Source organism: Ochotona curzoniae, unplaced genomic scaffold, assembly GCF_017591425.1.
Source record: "Ochotona curzoniae isolate NIBS_2020 unplaced genomic scaffold, NIBS_Ocur_1.0 contig_64, whole genome shotgun sequence".
Classification (NCBI taxonomy): domain Eukaryota; kingdom Metazoa; phylum Chordata; class Mammalia; order Lagomorpha; family Ochotonidae; genus Ochotona; species Ochotona curzoniae.
Genome location: NW_024466502.1, coordinates 45,434,819 through 45,458,629, shown reverse-complemented (window position 1 = coordinate 45,458,629; position 23,811 = coordinate 45,434,819). Strand labels below are relative to the sequence as shown.

Genomic DNA, 23,811 nt, shown 5'->3' with positions numbered 1-23,811 from the left:
GCTTCACACAGACAGTTCTTGATTTATCAGAAACTGACTTATCAGCTGGATTTTTTTTTTTATTGGAAAGGCAGAAATACAGAGGAGGAGGAGAGACAGAGAGTAAGGTCTTCCGTCCAAAGATTCACTCCCCAAGTGGCTGCAATGGCTGGAGCTGAACCAATCCGAAGCCAGGAGCCAGGAACTCTTTCGGTTTTCCCATGCGGGTGCAGGTTCCCAAAGCTTTCGGCCATCCTTGACTGCTTTCCCAGGCCACAAGAAGGGAGCTAGATGGGAAGCAGGGCTGCCAGATTAGAACCGGTACCCATAGAGGATTCCGGCACATGCAAGACAAGGACTTTAACCACTATGTTATCATGCCGGGACCACATGTGGATTTTCAAACCCAGAATATACAACCTAACGCTCAATTTCATAAATACTAGTAGGGTTCTGCCACTAAGAAAAACTGATGATGGTCCAAAACGCAGTAAATACTGTGCAAACATAACGGTGATAAAAGTGGCATGATCTTTTTCTGAGATTGCTTGTGTCCTGCTGCCTTCAATATACTTGCCTTTTTTAAAAAATTTATTATCTTTGAAATAATCTTATTTGTGAGTTTACCCAGCTGCTTGGGTAGTCAAATTTATGTTTGAATAAATCTGGGAAACTTTCAGAATTACTTATTAAAATGTTCTGTCTCCTTTCTTCAGCTACTCTGGCAACAAGCACCAGAATATGTGCTGCTCAGTGGTGTCCTACAGGGCCCACACCTCCATTCACTTATCTTCAATCATTTTCCTTTTACAGATTTATTTTAGAGGCAGGGAAGGAAAAAAGGAGGGAGAGAGTGAGGAAGGGGACAGACATGTGGGGTGGGGGGAGTCGGAGAGAGGGAAAGAAGAAGGGAGTGGAAGAGAGAGAACGAGAAGGAACGCACATCTGCTTGTTCATTCCCCAAGTGCACACAGGGACTGGCACCAGGCTGGGGCCGGGAGACAGCAACTGAATCCAGGTACTGGACGACGGGTGACAAGCTACAACCACTTTAACGATCATGTGATGCCTCCCAGGGTCTGCACTGACAAAAATTTGGAATCAACAGCTGCAGTAGGGAATCAAATCCAGGCACACAGATCTGCGATGTGGGCACTGTTAACACCTAAGCCAAACAGCTCGGCCCTTTTTTATCTTTCTGTTCCTTAGACTCATTCATTTTCATATTCCTATCTTCAAGTTTGCTGATTCTTCCTTCTGCTTATTCATTTCTGCCTTTGAATTCCTCCAGTGGTTTTAAAATGGCAGTTGTGGGAATTTTTAGCTTCTGAATCTGATTTCTTTGCAGATTTTCTATTTTCTTCATTAAATATCAATAAATATTATTTTACTAACCCATTAAGTCCTACATTTTCAATTTTGCAAATATTTCAAAATTACCACATACAGTATATTTACAGTTGAATTTATACCTTATAAAGATGTAAATGCATATAATACATGTCCTATATATAACACCATAGTATGCAATGGATAAAAATATCATTCTCCAAATTTTCCATGAACTCTCTGAGCAATCTTCAAAAATCATTTCAAAGTTTTTATGTTTTGGATCTACCAAGAGGTCTTTTATTCAGGGATATTTTTGTGGATTTGTTTCCTTTGACTGGTCAAACTTTCCTGTTTCTTTGTGTGACTTGTGATCTTGCTATTGTTGAAAACTGGACATTTGAGTTAATTAATTAATGGTACAGTGTCACAGGCTCAGGGATTTCCATGCAAGCCCTCCGCAATGATTTCCCCTATATTTTCACAATAGTGCAGTCTTTTAAAAATAACCACAATCCATCGTTCAACTATTTCAGTGTATCCTAACACTGTAGGTATATACAACGGTAGAAAGTTCAACATCCTATTTTCAAGATCTATTTAACAGCTTCATTGGAAGTACATCTTGTATTTGGGAGATGCATACTGCAATGTATCTTCATTTCTTGGTCTCTACTATACAGTTCCTCTAGATGAATATGTGTAGATGAATGTTTATACCTTTTAAAAAATTACTTATATTTATTACAAAGTCAGATACACAGAGGAAGAGAGACAGAGAGGAAGATCTTTCATCTGATGATTCACTCCCCAAGTGACTGCAATGACTGCAGCTGAGTCAATCTGAAGCCAGGAGCGAGGAGCTTCTTCTGGGTCTGCCGTATGGGTGCTGGGTCCAAAGCCCTTGAGCTGTCCTTGACTGTTATCCCAGGCCACAAGCAGGGAGCAGGATGGGAAGTGGGGCTGCTGGGATACAAACTAGTACCCATATGGGATCCTGGCACATGCAAGGTGAGAGCTTTGGCCACTAGGCTACTGTGCCAAGCCCTTACCTGCATATCTTATATTTTGCATGAAGATGTCTTATATCAGAACATATGGTATTTGTCCTATCCCAAAAGGATATTTCCAAATGCACATTTGAATTCAGTAATGTCATAACTTCCAAAATCTCCTTCCCTAGAGTTCATAGTACATTGCAGGCTGTCTCTGTGCCATGTATCAGTTTGAAGTATAATTTTAAGGTCCTTTCAGTTCCTCTCTGAACCTGTGCCTTTCACTGGGATGTATGGTCACTTAATATCATTGTTCCTGTGTATGCATTGCCTTTAATGTCTGGCTCCCAAGCAGGATAAAGGGTGTTAATTCTACATTTCCAGAAAGTCATCTTTGCCAGAGGTGGAAGGGCTTGCAACAACTGTAAGAGGTACGTAGCAATGGCTGCCAGTCTCTGGGACCACAAGCCAGTAGTCAGTCACCAGAGGGCAGATCCCCAACATTTGGAAGGCAGAGAACATTTTCCCCATCCAGGTCCAGAGAACTATTTACAGATTTTTCCCAGAACATGGCTGTTTCACCATGGGGCAGACGGCTAGGGACACAGATGCTACTGTGCAAAAAAAAAAAAAAAAAACAAAAACAAAAACAAAAAAAAAACCACAAGAATTTTCCACATGTACTCTAAATCTTTGCCCTAGAATTTACCAACCTTCAACAGATTCCAGAAATCCAAAACAATTACATTAGATTCCGCTAGTGTTATTGTGTATTTCTTGGTGCTACCCACACTGCCATCTTCATAGAATCTCCTTGTACTTGTAAAATTATTTTTAATAGATTGTGTCATCTAGTAATTCCGATTCCCTTCTTCTGCAGTGATAATCCCTTGATTTTAAGTTGAGCAGAAGACTCTCCTTCCCAATAGTGAGTTTCTTTCCCCCTGAGCTCTCCTCCTTAGAAGTAGGCAACTAAGTCAGAGCCAAGGAGAGTGTGATGAGAAGTAGACTGTGAAACCTCAAGGGGATGGCTTTACAAAAATCATCAACCACTTCATCTGAGAGACAGAAAGAGAGGGACGGAGCGCTCATCCACTGGGTCATTCCCCAATTGCCCAAAATAGGGTGGGCTTATGCTAGAAGCCAGGAACTCAAAGCACACTTCCCATGTGGATGGCAGGAGCTTCAAATTACTTGCTTCCCAGGGTTGACATGAACAGGAAGCTAGAATCAGGAGCTGAAGGCAAGAACTGAATCAAGGTATTCTAATAAGAATCTTGTTAGAGTGCCCAGGTTTCTTAACAGTAGGCTAATGTCTGTCCCCTGAAACATCTCTTCTCGCTCTTTGCCTTTGCCCTTTCCATTCTGTTTAGGATCTGGACATGGCGGTAGGCCATCAGGGTTTGTGGAGAGGAAAGGCACATATAGGAAGAAATAACTTAACTACCCAAGAAATACTCTGACTACACAAGCACAAGCTATGTTTGAATTATAATTTATGAAAAGAAAAAATGTTTCTATCATTTGTTTTCATTATCCATTGCTTTGTAACAATGACCACAGACTTAGTGCTTTTAAAAAATATCCATTTGTTAAGTTCAATTTTACAGTTCAAAAGTCGATATTGGTAGAAGTAATTTTTCTGCTAAGGTGTCACCTAGGGTATATTCCTATCTGGAGGTTGCAGACCTTACCCAAATTCACATGATGTGACAGAATTCAAAGTCTTGTAATCCTGGGACTGAAGTCCCTACTTCCTTGCTGTTGGCCAGGAGCTACAGTCAGTTCCTTGATCTTACTCCACGTTACTGGCTATGTGTCTCCTTGCACCCTCAAAGCCAGTAAGCAAATCTTCACCTTCTCAACTCTCTTAGGCTTCAAATTTCTTTTTTTCTTTTTTTTCAGAAGAATCTGTCCCTTGTGTTAGGTGTGGGTGAGTCCAATCTCTGCCTTAGAAGTTCACTGTGCCATACAATACAGCCCAATCACAGAGGTAAAACATTCAGACACCTAGGTATTGCGTATGGCACACCATGATGGGGCAGTGTAGTTGGAGGCCATCTCACAATTCTATTTACCATATTATTTAACAATGTTACTAAATATTTATATTTAAATTGCTGTGCTATTGCCATTATTCATCTCCAACACTTTTCAAATCTAAAACTAAAATTCTGTACCCATTAAACAGTAACTCCTTGAGGCTAGTACTGTGGTATAGCGGGTAAAGTCACTACTTGTGGTGCTGGCATCCAATATCGTTGCTGCTTTGAGTACTGGCTGTCTCCACTTTTCTTTTTTTCTTTTTCCTTCTTTCCTTCCTTGTTGCTTTCTTTTTTCTTTCTTCCTCATTCCTTCTTTTCTATTTTTATTTTTGATGATGTTTACATAGTTGATCAGGATGGGAAGGAATGAGGGTTAGGGGAAAGTGGGTGAGATTATTGTTTCCAAACTTACATTTTCTTCCTCCTGTATCTACGGGTGTAGTGGTGATATGGGGAGGAGCTGCACCCAGCCTCCCAATTGCCTCAGTACTTGGGGATGGGAAACAGCCATCCAATGTAATTTCAGAGTTCCTGGTGCGGAGCATGCTCCAGGGTTCTGCTCTAGTGATTTTGATAATTCTAAAATGCTGTCAAACTTGCCACTCCAAGGATGAGGAAATCCTTCCAAGGTCCAGTGGCAGAAATAGTTGACCTTAGAGTTCTCCATTTGCTCAGATATTTGCTGTCAAAGGTTGGCCTCCACTTCTAATCTGGCTCCCTGTTAATCTTCCTGGAAAAGCAGTGGAAGAAGGCCCAAGTGTTTGCTTGGCTCCCTGCACCCACCCCGGCTAATGGCTGTAGACTGGCCTAGCTCCAGCCTTTGCAGTCCTTAAATTGAGCCAGCAGACGGAAGATATCTATATTTCCTCCCAAGAACTACCTCTCCGTAACTCTTTCATGTAAATAAATAAATCTTATAAAAATCATAACGTCCACCCTTCTATATTCTGCCTCCAGGAACCTGACTTCTCAAGGTACCTCATATAAACGGAATCATACTATATTTGTTTTGTGACCAGCTTATTTCACTTAACTGCTACATAAATTAGAACCTTAATGTTAATACTTATCAAAAAAGAATTTTGTCCGTGTAGTAAGGAAAGAAAAAAAATAAACTAATTATAAAAGGAAAGTTTAAAGTAGCATTTGAAGAAGTAGGAAATAATACAGGGTCAAATGGTGCTGGATCAAATAACCCTTCTACTGAGAGAAAAGAATATTTCCAAATTCCTGTATATTACATATACAAAAACTACTTTTACAAAAATTTAACCATTTATTTGAATAAAAATTTAATTTAAAACCCAATCATTCTCTCAAAAAACACATTATCATTTTCTTTTACTTATATATACTTACATCTTATCATTATTCATTATATTTCAGACAGCTTTTAAAAATCAAAGTAAACAGAAACTACCCTACTTATGTATTTAAAAATCCTAAAGATCCTCTTTTTTAACCTCTAACTTGCCTATTTAAAACATTCAAATTCATCTTTCTGCTTGCCTTTACCCATATCTCATCTTCAATTTCTCCTCCATTCTAAAGCAATCTGCTTTTCTCTCCTCTTCACCTCCCAGCTCTTGTCTACCTCAAATAAGTGGCTTCACTCCTAAAAGGTAAAGCAAGGCCATGTGACAGGCAGAGAGAACTGTATCCAAAGAGATACTGTATATCCATTCATTTGCCTGTCTTAATAGCATTTTGCCAGGCTGCTTCTCAAATAGGTTTGGATCAAGCCTAGTTTAGCTACTAAAATGATACGAGAAGTGCCAGAATGCAAGCGGCTTATAAAGATTAAAGATGTTATTCCACATACTCCTATTTTGGGTTTTGATCTGCTTTTATCATTATATATTATACTCAATAGAATTTTGCCACTTTAATAGCATTCAGTAAACTGGTTTAGAATTTTCTATTTGAGAGAGAAGTTTTAACAGTGATATTTTATGTATTGGAAACACGAGGAATTGATGAGTTGAACTTGTATATTTTCCTTTTTAATGCAAATGTTGCAGCTTTTTTAAACGAAGTCATCCTTAACAGTTTCTCTTCAAGAGTAACGTTTAATAGCTTACAGGGACAACCTGGGTATATTTACACAGTCTACACTGATGAATCATAGTCATTCAGTCAAACTGAAATGAGCTGAATTTATGAATGGCTGATCTGCTGGGGTTCATCTCCACAAGGAAGATTCACTAATGTTTCAGCAGCAATACTGGAACCACTGTATTGGAAACTTGTGCTTTCCATCAGTATGAAAAACAGCTACTTAAGCTTTAAGGCATTTTCTAGGACTAATTAGTATTTTCTAAGTAAGATATAAAGGATACAACTTTTCATGGCTTAGTTTGCATTTATGAAAAAATGCTTACTCATATTGGATGAATATCACTGTTTTGATAGTGGTCTTGTTAAAAAAAGAATACTGATCTCTAGGTTAAAATAAATTTAACACAAAACTGGTATACTAATGAATATATAAAAATTTAAGAGCTAGTATGAACTTGCAAAATCCAATTTGCACTGGCCCATCTTGATTTTACACTTGTAGAAAACCATAGCCAGAATATAAGTAATCTATTTAAGGTTATAAATCATAACTTTTACAGTTTGTGAAGACCTTTAAAAGGAATCAACTCCAAACATTCCCTCAAAAGAAATGAAATGACCTCTATAATCACACCCTCAGAATATACACTGCCACCAACAAAGATGGGTGCGGAACTGTATTCTAACTCTTGCACAGCTCTTTTAATTACAGGGTGGTTCTTCATGCTGAACTAACATTTGTTATCCTACTTAACACCATTAGTTTTAGAACCTAGGTCAACTTATCCCCAGGCTTGTCCTTTTTAATAGTGTATTATGGGCCCACGGTGGTGGTACAGTGGCTAAAGTCCTCATTGGAATCCCATATGGGCTCCGGTTCATGTCCCGGATGCTCCACTTCCTATCCAGTTCCCTGCTTTTGGCCTAGGAAAGTCAAGGCCAGCCAAAAGCCTTGGGAGCATGCACATGCGTTGGAGACTCAGAACAAGCTCCTGACTCAGCTGTGGCCATGGGAGTGAAACAACAGATGGAAGATCCTTCTCTTGGTATCTTCTCTAATTCTGACTTTCCAATAAAAAAAAATCTTTTAAAAAAAGTATATCATGAATTCATTCTCACATAACAAATTATGCTATTTCTTCTCAATTTTCTTTTTGATGCGAGACACAAAGTGTGAACTCCAATCTGCTAGTTCATTTGTCAAATACAAAAGTCAGGACTGGAGCCAGGAGCCAGGGACATACTCCAGGTCTCCCATATGGAAATAGGTACTCAATCACTTGGGCTATAATTACCATCATTCCTGATCTGAATTAGCAGGAAGCTAGAGTCAGCACTGTAGATGGGAACTGACTCCAGGCACTCTAATTGTGGGGACAGGGGATCTTAACTGCCAAGATAATGCCTACCTCCTCCTGTTACTTCTCTTAGTGTTTTCTCACTGCTAATTTGGGAAGATCAGTTACATGGACAATATTTCATACTTCTAATTATAGTAACTGCAGCAAGAGGTTGTAGTGGCCATTATATCCAGAACAGACATTTAGCTTCCAATCAACTGCACAGGTTTATTGGAATTTTTAATATCAAATTCTGACCTATCTAGTCATGGGGCCGAGCTATCTCAGAGGTCTCAGGATGTCAGATCACATCACCAGTTAGAGAAAAATTTTGCACTCCTCTCCCCTTCTCATAAGGACATTGGGGGAAGAAGGCTTTAGTTAGGTCCTATGGCATAAGGATTTAAACCAGAATGCAGGAGAAGGACGAGACTATGAGCTCCCATTTTTGAAAAACTAATAACACTCTGAGGCAACATAGTTCATGTTAGAGGGATACAGGATTTGTAAGTATTTGACAAAAACATTCTATTATAGATCTGATTCAATCTAGGGGACTTGTGGTAAAACAAAACAAAACAAAAAAACCAAATGCTTTGTGAGACATACTAAATATAAAAGAGCTGACTAACTGTTAGTGGGAAGCAGTATAACTATCTGATTACACTTCCCACAATGCCGGAATACAAGGCTTCCCTTGAAAAAGCCTTCTAATTGCAGGAAGAATCAGAAGATAAGGTGAGGACAGAAAAGTATTGGTGAGCAGCAGCACCGAGGAGAAAACAAATGGGAACAGAAGGAGCTGTATTAACTGCCCATCAGCAACACAAGTGCTGGTTGCTTCTTGGATGGAGAACAGTAGAAACAAGAAGGGCTGAAGAAACCTCCCACCGGCAGAGAAGAAAGTCCCCACAGGGGCAACAATGATAACATGTCAACAACTGCTGCCAAGTTGGTCTGTGTCACTTGGATCCAAAAAGGAAAGCAACAGGACTGGACAGGGCCTGAAACCATACTAACTCCAGTCTACTCAGGACTTGTTTCTAATCTAGAAACTCCAGTATGATGCATGCTATGGAACTGTTAATTAGGTTCCTGGCTTCTGTAAGATAAGATTTGAAAAACCGAAAGTGATACTTCTCAGTAAAGCTGAATTCACAACTCTTTCTTTTCAACACCTAAGAATCAGGTCATAAGAAAACAGGCAGAAATCCAGGAATTTTGGTTAAAAGATCAATATCTAGCTTTTGTTCTGACTGTGGGAGGTCTGTGCTGTCTCCTAGAGGAAGGATCGGGAGAGAGTGGCTTGCAGTGTTTGCTTTTTCCACCTTTTGAGGTAGACTGACTGATCTGATAAACAGCTGGTTTTCCAGAGTTGAAACAAAGTGTCCCTTGGGACTTCATGGTGGTGACAAAGACTGTCTGTCTGCCAAGCCTGCTGAGAATATGCACCAGGCCTGTTTATTCATCCATGAATTCAACAAATGTATTCAATACTCATACAGTTTGGGTTTATGCCTGGTGGTTACCCAGGTGTCTCACCTGCTATCAGGAGATGAAAACAGGTTTATGGGTATTTGGTCTGGCCGCGAATAGCCTGGTACCAGAGTTCAAGTCCCACTTTCTGCTGCTGCTCACACAGGCAATGGCCCAAATGACTGGCTTCTTGCCACTCATGTGGGAATCCTGGCTTGAGTTGCTGGCTCCTGGTCCTAGATGTGAACCAGCAGATGAGAGTTGGTGTCTCAAATAAATGAAATTTTAAAAACCAAATAACTAAGTGAATGAAGAAAAAAAAGATCATTGTCTAAACAAAGGCTATGATTCATCAAGCATATATTTATTTAATTTGAATTTATATTGTTTTTCATTTAATTTGAAAGGAGGAGAAAGAGAGATAGAGATAGAGGTACCTTCTATCTACTGGTTCACTCAAACATCTGTAATAGCTAGGACTGGGCCAGGCTGAAATCATATGCCTAGAACACAATCCAGGCTTCCTGTATGGTGGCAGGGACCAAAGTGTATGAGTTGTTACCTTCTGCCTCCCAGGAGGTGCAACAGCAGAAAGTCTGATGGGAAGTACCCTGAACTTAAACAAGGCACTCTGATATGAGATGCAGGTGTTGTGAGTGGCAACTTAAACACTGTGCCACTGGCCTGTTAACACTTCCACACAACTGTGCAATTTTAACTGGTGTTCATATTGAAGACTTTGAAGCACTAAAATATCTCCAAGTATAATAACACATATTTTGGAAGTGAGCATTGCGACATAGCAGGTAAAGTGCCACCTGCAATGCTGCCCTCCTCTATGAGTCCAAGCTTGAGTTCTGGCTGCTTCACTTTCCACCCAGCTCCCCCTCATGACCTGGGAAAAGCAGAAAAAGCTGGTCCAAGTACCTGGGCCCCTCCATCCATGTGGGAGATCTAGAAGAAGCTCCTGGCTTCCTGCTTCAGCTCTGCCCAACCCTGGCTATGTCAGCCATCTGGGGGGTAAACCAGTGGATGCGAGATCTTTGTCCTCAGTGTGTGTCTCTATCTCCCTACCTCTCCGTAATCCTGACTTCCATGTAAACAAATAGATATTAAAAAATAAAGAAATATTTTTGCCATAAAGTAGTTGTTATGGCAAGCAAGTATACTTTAAGAAAATTTAGTGATTCATTTCTAACATTTTGATAGAACACCTACTAAGGAAAAGGCATTATTTTATAACAGAGAATCGGGTATGAAGAGAGACAATTTCTGTTGTAAAGAATACAATATGGAAGATATAATTCCTTGAGAACTTTAGTTAAGCAAGATCTTATGTATCAAGATAAAGATAGCATAATTGCTTCTGTCCCTGTAATACTTAGACAGTTAGTGCAAGTTTGCTTCCCAAGAGCTGATTTCAGCCGAAATGGGTATTAATAAGTCAACTAGTTGGTGTTCTATTTATAGGTCTGCTATGAGCAGTAACCATTCACTAGCTCAATTACTTTATGAAATGTACACACAGGTAGGCTTGTTAAATTTAAGAATCTCATACAGTTATTCACATTCTCAATTAACTAAAGAGATCTTAGTTTAATTAAGATAATTTTGAAACCAAAGAATATTTATTTAGGATTAATGCTGGAATATACTCAGCTAGACTTCTCTTTCTATGCAGGACATACTTTTATAATATCATCCAACCAGTGTATGAACACATAAACTGACAGGACCAAATAGTGACTCCATCTTTTTATAGAAATAAAAATTGAACAGTTCTTCCCTGAGACAAAATCTGCTTCCTTGAGAGGTGCTGGGAACCAGCTGTCTACCAGGTTAAAATTCCTTCAAGTATTTCTACAGTTTTTGGTAAGAATGATTTCAATTCTTCTATCCTCTCTTGGTTACTTCTTCCTTGGGACAATACCAGTCTGCCAATACTTCCTCCAAAATAGGCTAACAACATACCAAATAATAAGCAAATGCCACCATCTTGTTTGAGCTCACATATTTATTTTCATATTTCAACATTTCATTTGTTTTCTCTTGTGAATTAAATTCAACGATGACTAATGTTTAGCTCTGGTTTTGCTAAAATAAGTATGTTCTATTCACAGAGTGAAGCCCTCTTCTCTTGCCTGGAATGGACATTGCCACTGGTTCTGATGTAAGGGTCTGAAGCTCCCTTGTTTATTTGAGGAGTACCTTGCTATGAGATCAAGAACATTACCCCTCTATAGCTGCGGATTATTTACTGGGCAATCAACAACATTTTTGCTTGATTTCCTAAAAACACATAATTTGAAAGAGCCAGGATCACATATGGTTGTTCTATATATTCTTTTTCTTTTCCTAATAACTTCTTTTCTTTCATGTACTGGCACAAAATCCCACCAAAGCAGAAGTGCCATGGCAATTAAAAAACTACACATTTAATTTATAATTTTATTTGTTCACTCCATTCATTCCAGTTGAAGTGTCAAGGAAGAGGGAAAAAAAGCCATATAATGACGCTCAGTGATGAGGGTTTTAGTCACAATTTTCCTATATGGACTCCTTTGCTTGGTACATAGAAACTGCTCAACAACTATCAGTTCCTTCCTCATTCATTTGCAACACTCAATGAGCTTTCTTTAAGCTAAGTGCTATAGGGGGGCAGCAGGGCTACAAATACTTGTAGAACTTATTATATTATCTGTTCTCAATTATTTCCCTATGTGAAAGAAGAGAGAGAAGAAAAACCGAATCAAGGGCTTAAAGGAACAGATGAAATAGATGACATTAAAAGTGGGTACCCACTTACCACCAGGAAAATTAGCTATACAATAAAAATCTTAAAATTTACTATGTTTTCTTTATAAATGCTTTTATGAGTTTCCCAGTAACACAAATTTAGAAATTCCTTATTCTGCATACTACTCTACAAAATAAAAAAGGGAAGTCTTCAGACATGTTACAAAGATGCATTATTACTAAACCTAAAATGTACTTAATCAATAAATTTTTCCATTACAACGTACCATGAGAACATGACTTAACTTTTACAGTATCTCTCACTGTATAATGTATTAATATGTTTACTGAAGCAATTAATTACAAAAACATAAAATCTTCAAGTTTTTATATCAATTTCAAAAAACTTCTTAGTAGAACAGACTGAAGATAGCACCCTCCTTGCAAAAGTAATAATGTATTTGTACTGAAGCCAGTGATTTTTCTCCTAGGATGGCAAAAAATGAGGCATGAGTCTAAAGCAGGCAAAATAAATAAGCCTAACAAACTAACAAGGCAGTATAAATAAACTTAGGCAGAATAACAAACTGAAACTCTTGCTGTTAGAACAGGGGACCGACTATATACTGTCAGATAGTTGACAGCAGTGGTGTGAGGCCCCAAGCACAGGTGATAAGGTGCAGAGCCAAGGAAAGACACACATCAGATCCTCTGGAGGACTTGGGAAGAATGATATGAAATACTCAACACTGATCGAATCAAACAAGTATGCAGTTTTATTCCTTTTCACTACAAATAGAAAAAATATCATCTTTAACAGCAAATACTCAAAGTTCTTGTTCCTGGCCCAGAGATTCATTTTCTTTTTTTATTTCTTCTTTTTGGGGATGGAGGAAAGAAGAAACATTTTTAAAAGTGTCTGCTATATTTGATTGAACATTTCTAGGCGCTTTAAGTAGGAAGATTTCTGATCAACAGGAAGCACAGGAGGATTCTATTGATGGTTCCATACTGTAAACTGGACAATAACTCTCTGGCATAAGCTGCTTCAACAGCTCTTCCTCATGCTCACAATAAAGTCCTTTTGGTCAAGTCATTTCAAGATCTGTCTGTTTTCAAATTCACCTCCAGCCACAACTTTTTACAACTTTTAAGCAACTCTAATCTCTCCTCAATTTTTTGAGTAATCGAGTCATTCTTTCCTTCTGTTGTTTTTGAACACTAATCTGTCTACAATGCCTTGAGACCCTATCTCCTTCCGGAAACTGGCTCTTGTCCCTAAAGACAGGTGTCACTTCTGGAAGAAGTAAGTTTCTCCTTACATACTGCTCTGTCACAGCATCCTGCTTTATATGTTCTCCTAACACCCTATGCACATCTCTACTGTTCTATTTTATTTATTTTGCTGTCAATTTCCCCCTTTTTACACTGTGTTCTGGAATGGCAGGAACTATGTCATGGTTTTCCTTTGAATTCTCTGCAAGTGGCAAAGTACACTCAGCAAACACTCCATAAATTCACAGAAAAAAAATATCAACTGGTTACTCCAGGAAGTTCGCTATAGTGGGAAAAGTACTACAGTGAGCTCTGTTCATAACCAGCTATAACTAGACAGCCTGAACTGCTAATAAGACATTTATTTCCCTAGTCACTTATTAATCCAATTATTATTTCAAATTCTTGACATGTAATGAAACTACTATAAAAAAGAATGGTCTAGGGGCTGGCTCTCTGGTTCTTGTGAGTGCCAGTGAGTACTGGGGCCTAGTCTGGATTGCTCCTGGACCCAACCCACATGAATGCTGAAAATGATACAGCCATGTTCAGCCTGCTCTGTCCTCAGCTCTGACTCGTGCACTCACCAGTGGGAATCACAGTCTAGCAGGGAAGTCTCCTTAGTTCCCAGCCTGGATCTTGTGCGTGCTGGTTGTCCTCCACCCCAACCTGGCATGGCCCATGTTCTTTCCCACACTGGGTTCTCTAAGACCATCTCTCATCCCCAGGTGCTGATGTAGTCTGGCAACAAAGAATATCCCCCTCCCTATACCCCTGTCCCTGCAGATACAAAAGAAAAAGAAAAAAACTGGAAACATTTATCCTACTCTCCTTCCTCCATACCTTGACCCTCCCCATCCTAACCAGTGCCCACATGGGCATGTATCCTTCTCAACTATGGAAACATTAAAATAAATAAAAATTAAACAATAAATATATATAGAGAGAGACTACTTTAAAAATATGTTGTTTATAATTTAGGGCCTGGCTACATAAGTGTAATTTCATATTTTAAGTCACACTAAAGAATAATGATTCTCATATAATAAGTATGTTTGAAATGATCAATGTCATGCTAGTTAAATGTTTCCACTATAAACATTTACTAAAAACAATATGAAAAGGATGTACAAATTTAAGATGTGAGCTTTTTAGAGTCTTACATTCAATGAAGTACCTAGTAAAAATGTTAAACCATTTTCACGAAGACCTGACAAGTAAAGACACGGTTTGTTATACTGATTGTAAACCCTCCTCCTTTGGTATCTTTTTAAAGTATAAAATGTGGAGTCTATCTAAAGTGAAGTTATCCTAACTACCACAAAAATAAATTAACTTAACTTAAGCTTTAAACGTCAAGAAACACACAGTTCAAACATCAGTCTGTTTAACATTTCGACTAACTGCTTCTCATTCAGCCTAGCCCAGCCGTAGCTGCTGCAGTCATTTTAGGGGGTGAAGTAGCAGTCACAGTATCTTGCTTTTTCCTCTCTCCCTTCTCTGTTACCTTGTCTTTCAAATAAGCAGATAAATAAACAAATCTTAAAACCAATACAAAAAATCCACTTTTTCTGATCTTCCACCTACTAGCTCACTCCCTACCTGGTTGCAACCACTGTGGCTGGACCAGGCTGAGCCAGGAGCTTCTTTAAGATGCCCCACGTGGACAAAGGGCACAAGCACTTGGGCAATCTGCTAACTTCTCAGGCACATTAGCAGGGAACTGGATTGGAAACAGAACAGCTGGGACTCAGGCTTGTGCCCACATGGGATACTAACACTGCCAAGTGCCAGCTTAACTCGCTGTGCCACCACATTAGTCCCAGTTTCTCTACTCTTAAACCCAGTGCTCTCTACCTGACTCATCTTCACACATGCTAATGGTTCTCATCAGAGGGTGGAAATTTTGCCCCCTGAGGACACTGGTGGTATCTGGACTTTTACTGCCACAGAAGGGGTATGCTGAGGTCAAAGATTCTGCTAAACTCCCCATAATTCACAGGACAGCTCTCTAGCAAAGAATCACCCAGCCAACAAGTTAGCAGTGGTAAGGGCAGGATACTCAGTAAAAATTGATTACAAAGAACTTGTTAAGTAAGATTTATGCTCAGTCTTGCAGCTATTTGTAAGGTTGCTTGCATAGGCTGGTGATGGTTATGTAGGGACTTAATTTTAGATATGGAAAACAGTATAGACAGGTTTAAAATTCAGTGAGTAAGCCAGTTTAGAAAGAGTAAAGGGAAGGAATAGTAAAAGGGAAATGGGGACAACATTAGAAAGCTGAAATCATCTTTCTGGAAAGACTACGGAATCTTGGTGAATTCATAAATATTTCTGAGCAGGAAAGTGATATGAATAATATTATAGCTAGATGAGTCAAGAAACCAGGATACAGGACAAAATAGATGCATCTGCAACAGTTAAATGCAAAGTAATATCCGTGCGTTACTGTGTTGCTGAGAATGAAGAAGAACCCAAAAGCATACACACCGTTACACATCAACAATTTGTCTCTTTAGTCTTGATGATAATAAATTAGCACTCATACCTGTAATGCACTGATACTGTCCATCTTCTCTTCGAATTGTAAATGCTTCTCCCGGATTAACTTGAACCAGTATAACCTTAAAATGAAGAGAAGTATTAATCAAAATCATAAAAGAGCAAAATATTATGAAACTGAGAAGGATCTTGAGTATCGTACACTTGTAATGTTGGCTTACTGAAAGGTTAATAGAATTAAAGAAAAAGAAGATACTGCTATCTCTCTGTCTTACACTTTCATTTCCAAAAAGCACATGTTTGTGTTTATCATGCTAGAGGAACTAGTGGCACACAGAAGACAACTCCACAGGGATGGACACTACTAAAAGAAAGAATGAACAAATGAGACAGGAACTGGCGGAGATGCTGGTTGACAGATGAAAAGGTTGTTCCAGGAAATAAGTTCAAGACATCTATTATGCAACATAGTCTGCAATTCATGACAACTCTTGAAAACAGCTACGTTTTAAAGGCCCTCATCACACAAAAAATAAGTATGAGAGGTTATATAAAGACATTTAACTGCCTTGGATCAGCTAATCCACAACACTCACATACTTTAAAATGTGTTGCACAAAATAAATATATAAAATATTTGTCAATTAGAAATTTAATCACAAAAAAGAGTCAATAGTGGCAAAATCTGTATTGGAAAGTGAAAGAATCACTCTGAAACAAAGATGAAGTCAAACCACAGACTACATCAGTTGTCAAGTAGATTTATAAAGCATGAGTGTGCATTCTTGAACTGTAGGCCTTCTTAAATGATAGCTGAGAATGTATGAAACATATAATTTTCAGTTAATTTCTATCTATTGTAAAGGAAATAAATACTTATTATTTCATTTGAAAAGCAGAGAAAACAGAAAGTCTTGAATAAAAACATTCCCATTTTGATAAACTTCTTCAGTCATATCCTGCATAGGACACTAATCTCACACAACTAATCAGGTGATTTTTTGGTGTTCACTGTTTTTTTTAGCATGATTATTTCAATTATATTTACATTTGGACAGTGCTGATTGAGAAATTTAAAAAACACTAGTTTCTGTTATCTTTCATTTTTGCAAATTTAATTGCTTATAGTTAGGCCTATAATGTGCCTAAAATTTACTTAGGAAAGATTCATATTTTCCCCCCAAAGCTAACCAAAATCATTTCTTAAGTTTAAGCTGTAACAAAAAGATTTGGAAATACATTTTATTCTGATAATTTGGAGCAGCACAGCTCTACATTTCTGATGATTCAGCTTAACTGCTAATCTTGTTCTAATATTCAGTATTAATTGGTGAAAAGCTGTGCCAAAAGCAAAGTGATACTGAAGAACAGAGACCAACTATCATCTTAATTAATCTTTGTATCTCAGCATGTAGTGTGTACTTGTTGGTTGAATGGTTTTCCAAAGAAAATAAATCTGGGCCTGGCACAGTAGCCTAACAGCTAAAGCCCTTGCCTTGCACGTACCAGGATCCCATGTGGGTGCTGATTTGTGTCCCAGCGGCCCAGCTTCCCATCCAGCTCCCTGCTTGTAGTCTGGGAAAGCAGTCGAAGATGGCCTAAAGCCTTGGGACCCTGTATCTGCGTGGGAGACCCAGAAGAGGCTCCTGTCTCCTGGTTTCGGATTGGATTAGCTCTGACCAGTGAGGCCACTTGGGGAGTGAATCATTGAACATAGCTCTTCCTCTCTGTCTCTTCTCTCTGTTTCCCTGACTTTCCAATGAAAATGAATTAATCTTAAAAAAAAATACAAAACTTAAACTGAGACTGAGAGACTGAGTAGGAACTAGACCAAAGTGTGAAGGTCTTTCAGGCCTAGAGAATAACCACATAATTCAAGAAATGGAAACATAAACTGTATAAAATGTGCACTAAACCAAATGAAGTCCTATAGTTCCACATGGTTGGAGCATGGGATAGTGGGAGTGTGAGTACAAATGGGAAAGGTGAAAAACACAGAGAGAGGGAGACAGGAATCAGAATAAATATAAAGGGTCTTAGGAGCCAGTTGAAAGGCAATGTAGAGTTCTACCTGAGCAAAGCAGTGCCCTGGGCCAGGCTGCAGAAAGGCCTGTTAAGCTATCATTGTCATCTTGGTAGGCATCTTTTCAGGCATTACTTCTGCTTTTTAAGAAGTCTTATTATTATTATTGCTTCCTAGGACACATTTTTGTAAGTATAGGGATTCCCCTGCTACACTTCCTCTTCATCCCTTCCCTTTCTCCCCTCCTCTACTATTTTCCCCTATATTATTACAGAAGTATTAGTTTTTCAGTAACAGAAAGTCCCACATTCTGTTATTTAAGTGTATACTGACATTGTAGTATCCTACTGTCAATGTATATTTAGCAGCTTCATTGAGAGTCCTCCTTTTATTCAGGAGTAGAGATGCATACTGCAACATATCTTCACTTCCCAACATGCTAGTCTCCATTATACAGTTCATCTATGAGAATATAGCTATATATGTGTTTACCTATACATCTATTTGTTTTGTTTTTTTACATGAAACTTAAGGCATTAATTTTCACTTTTATTTCCTTTCTTTTGTTTCCATTACGTTCATTATGTTGTTTTCCTAACCTTTTTAGATGTATGTTTTCTTCTCTCTTCAGAAATAAATGCTTTAAAGACTATGAATTTTACTTAACTAAGCTTCCACGTACATAGTAATCTTGCTGTTACTTTTCAGCTTTCCTGCCACTTTGTTCTTGATATCGATGTCTTCTGTGACTCAAGAGCCATTTAAAATCAAATATAAAACTTTGAAATTGGGTCGGAATATTTTTATGCTGTTGTTTTCATTTCCAACATACTTTTAATGATTCCAACAAACTCAGTTCTTTTTACTTTCTTTTTGAACTAGTCTATTCTTTACTGCTTTCGTAAATAGTGATTTGAGAGTGGTGTGGCTAATGTGGAGTTAAGGCACAAGAATTCCTAAACTAAAGGTCATACAATAGAGCCAAAGGGTTTGTGAATCATCTGGAATAAAACTTTCTGAGTTAACAGTTTTCATGAGAACAAGACTCAGAGTCTTGGCATAAAGAATTAAGAGGAAATTATTAAAGTAATGAAATCAATTATGGCTAACCTATCTCAAAATCTGTTTCACCCTATGGATATAAAGACTCAATAAAAATTTAACAAAGTACATGATATCAATATTACCATGACAAGTGAACAGGGCATTTGCTCAGAGGAAATGGATCAAACCAATAGATGGAAGAACCACCCCCCGCCCCACTCTATGTAACTCTGCCTTTCCAAAACAGAACAGAACAGAACAAAAATGAGAAAGTTCTCCTTTCTTCCCTTTTCCCTCTTAAATCCTGTTCCCAGCTTATAAAACTATTGTGTTTATCCTTCCAAAAATGTATTATTCAACCAGAAAATATAGTCCCTTGACCAATACACACACACACACACACACACATATATATATATTTTAAAGCTAGCCAGATTTTACCAGACATACTCTCCAAAAACAATTTACTCAATTTCAACAGTGTGTCACACATCCTACTCTAGGCTGATACAAAAGTCAACAAGAATCCATGCCCTTTACCTTTTACATCCTATTGAAAAACACTGCAATAAAAAGAAAATAGCTATGGAACACAATATCAAGAAGTGAGATTACAGGGCAAAGCAACTTGGGATACCTGCATTCCATACTAAATCCTTGGAGATAGTGTTCCCCCTCGGCTTCCTGCTAATGAATCTGGCAGGTAACAGACAAGGGCCCAAAAGTTTTGGTTGACTGTCACCCAGCTAGGAAGAGACCCAGATGGAATTCCTGGCTCCTGGCTTCAGTCTACCCAGCCCTAGCTGTTGCAAACATTTGGGGGAGTGAACCAGTGGATCCAAGGAAGATCTCACTCTGTCTCTCTTGCTGCCTCTCCACCCTGGCACTCTGCTTTTTCTAATAATTTTTAAACTGTATTTATGCTGACAGGCCCCAGTGAATTATACCTCCTGGTATTAGATTCTGTGACATACTCAACCTGGTCATCTGACTTAACTTTCTTTCATAAGCATTTATGTTTCTGGGTTCTGTGCTTCTTGGAAAGTTCCTTTCTGGACTCCTGAGTTACCATGTAAAGCAGATCCAGTTACTTTGGTGAAAACCCCATGAGAATGAGGAAAGAGGGCTGCTTGATCATCTCACTGTACATTTATAGCTCTGTTGTATCTTTGGCTGAATGTAGGTAAGTGAATGACTTTAGGTGACATTGACAGAAAAACTGCCCAACTGAGAGCCCTAGCCAGAGAACAGAATGGGAGCAAATTTACTGACAAATTAAAGCTAAGCTTTTTCTTCAAAAAATTTTTAAAAATATGTGTTAAAGTCAGGTTATAAGCAAGAGAGACAGAGATCTTTCTTTCACTGGTTTCTCTAGATGGCTGCAATTGCTTGGATTGAGCCAGGCTGAAGCCAGGAACTTTTTGGGTCTCCTAGAGGTGGCAAGCAACCAAGCACTTGGGCCTTTTTCTGCTGCTATTCCAGGCCATCAGCAGTGGAGAGCTGGATTGGAAGTGGAGCAGGACACAAACTGGTATCCATATGGGATGTTAGCATTGCAGGTGGCAGCTTTACAAGCTACACCAGAAAGCAGGCTCCTATTTTTTTTTTTTTTTTGAGAGTCAGAAAAACAGAGTGCTTCAGTCTGCTGGTTCACTCTTCACTCCTCAAATGCCTATAAACTACAGCAGTGTGCCAAGTCAAAATTAGGAGCTAGAAATCCAAAGCTGTTATCCCAACTGGGTGGCAGGAACCAAGTACTCAAGTCATCACTTGCTGCCTCCCAGGAGGTGCTGAGTCAGGAGCAGAGCCAGGTCCCAAACTTGTTTGCAGGATGTGGGTGTCACAAACAACACCTCACCACAACACCAAACACCAAGCCCTGTGAAGTACCCTGGGTAGTAAAACATATGGAAAACTAACATATTAAATGAATGTTCAGTTCATTCAGGAATGCCAGAGTTAACTTAAAGGAAGTAAAAGGAAGAAAATAAAATAGTATAGAAATGGTAAATCAGAAAAGAGAATCTGAAGGATGATAAAACAGCTGCAAGAGAGATCAATTTGAAATACAAAAATGTGAAAAAGGTAGTCACCTTATCCAGTCTAAGGATTTTCCCCCCAGAGTACATTCTCAAACCTTGGAAGATTTTATGCAAGCAAATGGCTCAAAAATACATTTTAGGGGCTGGTATTGTACAGGGAAAGGCACCAGCTGCTATGCCAGCATCCCACATGGGCAAAGGGTGGTGTCCCAGCTACTCCACATGAGATTCAGCTTTACTGATAGCCTAGGAAAAACAGCAGAAGATGGTCCAAGTGTTTGAGCCCTTTCAACCAATGTGGGAGACTCTGAAGCAGCTATTGGTGCCTGGTTTTTTGCTGGCCTTGGTGGCCATCTGGGAAGCAAACCACCAGATGGAACATCTTTATCTCTCCTTTTCTCTCTGTAAATCTTTAAAAATAAATAAATAAATCTCTCAAAATAAATACATATTATAGGGGCCAACACTGTGATGTAGCACAGTAAGCTGCTATCACATGAGCACTAGATCAAGTTTGATTGCTGTGCTGCAAATTCAGCTGCCTGCTAATGCTCCGGGGAAGCAGAGCAAGATGGCCTAAGTACTTGACCCATGGACCCACACGGAAATCCTGATGAAACTCCTGGCTCCCAGACCTGACTATTGTTGCCATTTGGAAAATGTGTATGGGGGTGTGTGTGCCTTCTCTATGTAATTCTTTCACATGTTTCTCTCTCTCAAAAAAAAACCCACCATTTTTTCATTTTTTACACATCTTTTTTGCTATGTTTTATTTACAGGATATTAAAATCATGGTTCATATTCCAAGTTCTTCACAAGCCTGGCTCCTTATTGTAACTCCAATATCTCAAACATCATCTGGGACCACCTAACAATAGGAAACACATACTCGTCACACCCTTCCTACTCAATCATTATATCTAGTACTCACCACTATATGATATTGCTTAGTCAAGTTACTTGCTAGTTTTGGAAACAAAGTTCACTAAGAAAGCAAATACTTGATACATTTTATATAAGATTCTATGCCAAGATCCAACTCTTAACAGGTTCTTAATAAACTTTTGTTCAAGGAATCATCATTTATTCAACAAATAGTTACTGAGGTCATAATACATGCGAGGCTCTGTTCTAGATAGTGGAGATAGAATAGGAAACAAAACAGACAACTGTGTTCATGATACAGCAAAGAAAGAGGTTATAGAACAAGACGAGCCATAGTAATTATCAACTGTGATTATTTTAAAAAGATTAAATTAGAAAACATGATTAGAAATTAACACATATAGATATATATGTGTGGTTCAGTTTTGGGCACCACCAAAAGCTACCTGGATACCTATGCCATTTTACATTCAGCAGACACAAATGTAGTAGAATGTTCCATAATCTCATTAAAATACAAGTATGATGTATGCAGCAGATACAAGTGAGGAAGGCAAAGATTTACAAATAACTACTTTACCTGAGATAAAATATGCAAAAACTCTTTCCAGAATAATCATAAGTGAATTACCACAGCACTGTAATAGTATTAACTAACTCATTGACCGCCAAAATCTTACAACAAAGCATCCGCTGGAAGTGAGAAATATTGGTAAGTTGAGTTATTATCTTTAATTCATACCACTGATGTCTGTACTGGCACAAGCATATATTATGGAGTACATTTTACAAATATAATACTGTAAATGGGATTATGTAGTATCTCACTGGATTTCTTCAAAAACAAAATTTTACAATATCTGTGATCAAATAGCAGAAGCAAATAAATACACCCCTAAATTCACACTTATCTAAAATGCACTGCTACTCTCCTAAATCCCAACCACCTTAAAGAATCACAGTTCATATATATGAAAAACTGTTTTTTATTCTCTAATAATTTTTGATAAAAGAAAATAAATTTCAATAAAAATACTGATTAAAAATAAATTTCTATAAAAGCAAGATAAAACAGAAAAAGTTATCTCTGCATGGAGGAAGGACAGGAGGGCACAGACCAGGGATCAACAAGCCCAATTTAGGAATACCTACATCTCTACAGAGGGGGCACACTTTTGAAGTAGTCAAAGCTGAGTGGGACCTGGGGTACCATTAGATCCAAAACAAATTTTTAATAAGTAACTCAAAAGGTTACTTTGTATTATGCATTCAATAAACTGTTTCCATAGATCTAACTTCTTCAAATCATGTAACTTAAAATTCAATTTATATCAACCAGGCACTTAAACTGAAGTAAATTAAAATGAGTACAAATAATAATTTAAAAATAGATTTGAGTACCACCTTGGACTCTGAACTAATGAACAAAAATGGCACAAATGAACTATCAGTATTCTGTCTATATAAGTTAACTTCATTCGATGATCAGCGTATAAATATTTAATAAAAGCTATGTGTATTTTTTAAGGGAAACTAATGAGTAAATATTCTAAAAATAAATACCCTAGGTATAAAAATTTATACTTTCCCATCTAAACTGCTACTGGTTACTGCTAAAACTCTTTCAAAATATTCTTAAATTCTGACAATAACACATGTAAGGCAACATCAAAACAGCTTATCAGTAACAACAATAACAAATTAAATCTGTGCATTATTTCTTCATAATAGTCAACCTCTGTGAATGTGAGGATTTCAAAACTTTCTGTACCAAAATAAACTTATCTTTTTACTTCACTTTCCATAAACTTTTTAAGCATTCTCATAATTCCCTTCATTTTCAACTACAATTTTACTTAATTGCCATCAGAGTTCCTAAGAAAAAATGCTAAATTAGAAAAGTAACCTTACATCTGCTCATAAAACCCAGAAAAGTTTATCATATGAGAATTTCAGAATCACCCTGGAACATTCTCGGATACTGCACCTGTGTTCAGGTGCCTCTCAAACAGCTGGAGGGTACTTTCTCCCCAGATCTCAGGTCCAGGGAAATGATAATCAGAAAAACCATGCTATTACTAC

The 23,811-nt window shown here is 38.1% G+C and overlaps 1 protein-coding gene across 2 annotated transcripts in view; it reads right to left on the bottom strand.

The window, feature by feature from the left end:
* Nucleotides 1-23,811, bottom strand: part of FNDC3A (fibronectin type III domain containing 3A) — a 130,678-nt gene that overhangs the window by 73,336 nt on the left and 33,531 nt on the right. For both annotated transcript variants that reach the window (XM_040991421.1, XM_040991422.1), the window contains exon 3: nucleotides 15,782-15,857. In XM_040991421.1, the coding sequence (XP_040847355.1) occupies nucleotides 15,782-15,857 (76 nt within the window). The remainder of the gene's footprint in view (nucleotides 1-15,781; nucleotides 15,858-23,811) is intronic.